This window comes from Alosa sapidissima, chromosome 19 (genome assembly GCF_018492685.1).
Source record: "Alosa sapidissima isolate fAloSap1 chromosome 19, fAloSap1.pri, whole genome shotgun sequence".
In the NCBI taxonomy this organism is placed as follows: Eukaryota; Metazoa; Chordata; class Actinopteri; order Clupeiformes; family Clupeidae; genus Alosa; species Alosa sapidissima.
The window spans coordinates 11,181,631-11,186,630 of record NC_055975.1 but is presented as its reverse complement, the minus strand read 5'-3'; the positions used below and the strand labels follow the sequence as shown (position 1 = coordinate 11,186,630).

General features: G+C 42.7%; 1 protein-coding gene across 4 annotated transcripts in view; it reads right to left on the bottom strand.

The window, feature by feature from the left end:
- The window catches only part of slc8a3 (solute carrier family 8 member 3), a 100,016-nt gene that overhangs the window by 8,196 nt on the left and 86,820 nt on the right, over positions 1-5,000 (bottom strand). For 3 of the 4 annotated variants that reach the window (XM_042073363.1, XM_042073362.1, XM_042073364.1), the window contains exon 4: positions 1,210-1,227. The exons of the other annotated variant lie outside the window; for it this stretch is intronic. In XM_042073363.1, coding sequence (XP_041929297.1) covers positions 1,210-1,227 — 18 coding nt within the window. The remainder of the gene's footprint in view (positions 1-1,209; positions 1,228-5,000) is intronic. 4 annotated transcript variants of the gene reach the window in all.

Here is a 5,000-nt window from a genome sequence, read left to right as displayed (position 1 = left end):
ACACGCACACACATTTAAATACATACAGTACACTCATGCATGCAGGAGTCGATTGCATCACGTCATTGCACGACATCACGTCACGTGACATTTCAAAATTCCAACCTGTTAGTAAGCTAGGGTTTGCTGTTGCATAGAACTTCATTTCAATTTCGAAAGAAATGCTGGACTATGTTTTTTTTAAAAACGGCGACGAAATTCTGAATTTCCAGAGCGTGTTACTCCACACTCGGCAATCGACTCCTACGGACTTTCCCCTAAAGATGCCAGCTGCAGCAGCAACATTTCCGGAAAGGTACTGGCTTGATGAAATTCATTCTGGACTCTCCGACCACATAAAGACCTCGGGATACTTCGGTTTGGCTTTAGGGACCCTCTACTCACTACCACGTAAGTGTAATGTTGTTTGGAACTGTAGAAGAGGTATAAAAATAGCGTTTTGTAGCGGCAAAATGACATGCCCTGGTCACTTCCAGGCTAACGAGTTTTGACTAAAAACGGTAAAATCGAACTTTCTCAAAACACATCTGAATGACATGATTTTGATGTCAACTCAACGTATGTACTCCAAATCATCTGTAAATTGATCTAAAGTGCATTTTACTCCGGATAATTCCTTTAATGGGATCAAATAGTGGACACTTTCCTCCTTGGTTCTTCTTTCTAAACATGACATTCTCTTCCTGAGCAAGAGCTTATTTAAGTTGTAATTAAAAAGCTCGTTTTGGGGACGGCTCCTTTCATCTCCGTCCTTATCAACTGTTCCTTCCCTCATTCTGGCAGCCAAACATAATTCAGGGCATTGTAATTAATTAATCCACAGATTGGGCTGAGAATCAATCATTACATGCGGAAGACAGCAATGAATTTAGGTGAAAAAAGAAGAAAACAAATCAGTGAGATTTAAAGAGAATGAATGAGAGAGATGACACAAAGGAGTAGAGGGGAGAGAATGAACAATAAAACATTTAAAGACTGTTAGAGAAAAAAGAATAAAGGACACAGAGTAGAGAGAAAGAGGAAGAGAGAAAGAGAAAGAGAGAATGGATGAGAGGAAAGAGAAAGAGAAAGGAGGAGAGGAAAGAGAAAGAGAAAATGGAGGAGAGGAAAGAGAAAGAGAGAATGGAGGAGAGGAAAGAGAAAGAGTTTATGACATTGCAAGCAAACAAAGCAAACCACTCGATGCAGCCACACCCAGACTGGACTTACCGTCGGCCAGCAAAAAGGCTGTGTGTGTGTCACAGATGGAAGAAAGGGATGGAGATGGAGATGGAGGCGGAGGCGAGGGGCAGTGGAGAAAAATGAGACAGGGAGAGACATGTCAGTCAAACTCAGAGTAATGGGGTGACACTGAGAGAGAGGGAGAGAGAAAGAAGAAATAGGCAGAGAGAGAGAGAGAGAGAGAGCATACAGATGTGAACAGTCCGTAATAATGATCATGATTGTTGATATAATGAATGCTGATCATCAACGCCAAAGAGCTTCCGATTTGATCTGCAATCATCCAGAGTCTTGAGCAAGGATTTGATTTGATCATTATGGGGTGATTCTTGGGCAAATTGTGAAATATGGGGATTGGTATACGTTTGTTACCTTTGTACATTAACAATAAAATATAACAACATCTCAGTGCTATGGGCTGTGAAAGACGCAGAATTCTACTACACAACTGATGGCTCTTAACCATATTCACATGTTAAGGATTGGGTTACCATGCAGAACACGTCCATAATCACATGTTAAGCTAATAAAGATTCTGTTACCATGCAGAACATGTCCATATTCAATTGAGTCTTTTCTTTTGCAACGATGATGGTGTGGTAATGTGTGTTTATTTGGTGATATATCAATATAAATATTACATTTAGAATTAAAACAGAAGTGTAATTCTAAATGAGCAATACCCTGAGATCATGTAAGCAGTAGAAATGCATAGGATGTCAGCATGCACCAAGGTAGATGTTCACACACACACAAAAAATGATGCAACAAATGACCATTTTACTCTTTCCATTACTAGGTGAACACAGTGCTAATTCAAATTCCACTAATTCAGAATTCCACAACATTCAATTTAGCTTTACTAGACATACCTGGTCCTTATAGAGAAGCATCATCTCTACACCAAGAAGCTACTGTACATGGATCAAGGACATTGTCCACTTGATTTAATCTCGTAATTCTGTGATAATAATGATTTCATGAAGCTTCTGACGTGTAAAAATGGCACACAAGTTTTCCATGAATGTGAAATGAACACGATGTATTCTCTCTCTCTCTCTCTCTCTCTCTCTCTGTGTGTGTGTTTTCCATGAATGTGAAAGGAACACGATAACCATACTGTATTAAAAGGGTATGGAGGGCAGAAGTGCTAAAGTTGCTCAATGAAGCAGATGATTTAATGAAGAAAGCACACTGTAGTACATCACAGCACATCTCAGGGGCAGATATAGAGAGAGACAGAAAGAGAGAGAGAGAGAGAGGGTGTGAGAGAGAGAGAGATAAATAGAGAGATAGAGAGAGAATTATGATGAACCACAAATCTTTTCTTTTAACTTTGAACTTTTCATTCAACAAAGCATCCAGTCTCTTCTTACCATAAGAAAGCACACTCATACACACACACACATACACACACACATACACACACTCACGCACACACTTGAGTAAGCGCATGCCATGCAGACCAACACATGCCCACATCTGGAAGTGCCCACAGCTGGATCTGCCACTGCAGAATGTCAATCACAGCTTTACTGCGAGTCCTACTAACTAGCGTGGGAGCCCCAGGCCTACGTCTGTCACGACTCTTCTCGCTTGGCTTGTCCCCGCTAAGACAAGTGACTAATTCAGCCTCTGAGGGGATGTTCATGTGGATGTTGACTGTAAGTCTGAAAACTGGAGGTGTTAGCGCAGAAGCTAACCAAGATGGCTAAGACTGGGTCTTTTAGTACAAAAGGCCAAGAGGAAGACTGCTAGCACTTGAACTGCGAACTACAAATGTACAGGCTTTTTCCTCTACGAGTCTTTTCTTGCTGACTGTCACTGACAAAGGTCACGGACTAAATCTGAAGGTTTGGATTTGCCCCAGCACTTTTGGCGGACTGAGCATGTAAACGTATATACGATGTTAGCACAGCGTCCAACAGGGAGCTAAAGATTTTGGGCTGTTGGCACAAAGGCTTAACCATGAGTCTGAAGGCTTAAGGGATATGGGCATAGGGGACGCTAAAGACTGCATTGCTTCCATGGTGTGCCACACTAGTGCAACTGGCGCTGAGAGAAAGTGTTTTAAGTTGACGCTGATGAGAATTGTAAATGGATGCTGAGGGCTCACAATGAAACATTCATCTCCTTCCCAGTGTACCCTTCAGGCAAACGTGGGGGGAAAGTTGTACCGGAGACGGTTGAATAGAATATTCATCAGAATATAGATTTCCTCAGGACCCCAGTGAAGCAGTACAGTTACAGTATGGGAACTGGTTATATTTGGACTGGACCCACTGAACATGGGGCAGAACTCTGGTCCCTGAATAAGACCAAAGGGTGGAGTTGGAGCCTGGTGGAGCTCATTAGCTTTGCGCAGAACCGTGTGTGTATGTACAAATAGAACCATCTCCAGAGCACGTGGTTTGTTGGAACCTTTTTCCTCGTTCATCTTCTTGGATCATTTTCATCTCAGACGTCCGCATTTAGTCATAGAAATGGATGGTAAAATGGTTTGAAACATACACACACACACACACACACACACACACACACACACACACACAGACACACACATGCATGCACGCGCCTCACTCACTCCCCGGCCTCACCTCACAGCCAGTTGGTAATAACACGGTAACAACTGACCACCTGACGTACAGGTTCATACCATAGAAATGCCATGATTATGCCTCTGTGAGCTACATTGTATGTGTGTGTGTGTGTGTGTGTGTGTGTGTGTGTGTGTGTGTGTGTGTGTGTGTGTGTGTGTGCGCGTGTGTGTGTGTGTGGGCAAGTTTTCTTGACATGAATTCCCTGTGGGTGGAGAGATAAGAGGGAAAGACTCAAGACCCAGAGGACAACTGTCATTTTCTCTCCCTCTCCCTCTTCTCTCTCTGTTTCCTCTCTCTCTCTTTCTTCTCTCTCATTCTCTCCTTCTCTTCATCATCCTCCTCTTAGGTACTAAGAGGCAGAGTGGACATACTGTACATGTTTCACACACACACACTGCCCAGTCAGCAGAAAAATATATTGGATGTATTCACATGCACACACATAATCACCTCCAAACAGAAACACACTCTCTGCAGTCTGCATATCTGCACAAATATCCGATCAGCATTTGAGAATGGTATAAATCACTACCGTTATAAATTCATCTCACATTCCACATTTCCATGACCACATACACACACACACACACACACACACACACACACACACACACACACACACACACACATACACACACACACAAGCACTGTCAGCAGGCCATAATAAAACCATTATATAGAACAAGGTAAATCCACATTATGGTTATGCCATGATGACAGTGATTCACTCTATGAAAGGTCCAAACTCAGCAAAGCCACATATGGAGCACAGACATGAGGTAACAGCTAAGCACTTCAAGCCAGATTCAAAACCACACCCGTAATTATAATCACACACACACACACACACACACACACACACACACACACACACACACACACCTGTGACATTCATAAACATATTGTGGGATCACGCCCTCTTCAGTGTCAAGGCTTTAGTGAGATTGAGTGAGCATTGTCTGTGTGTGTGTGTGTGTGTGTGTGTGTGTGTGTGTGTGTGTGTGTGTGCTTGTCTCTCATGCACACACATACACAACCAACACACATACACACACACACACACACACACACACACACACACAGATGCATACGCACACATACACACGCTGCATTCCCCACCTCTGGCCCTAACTCATCCTGTCTCCTCCAAAATTCAACAGCTCCATTTAAATCTATTAC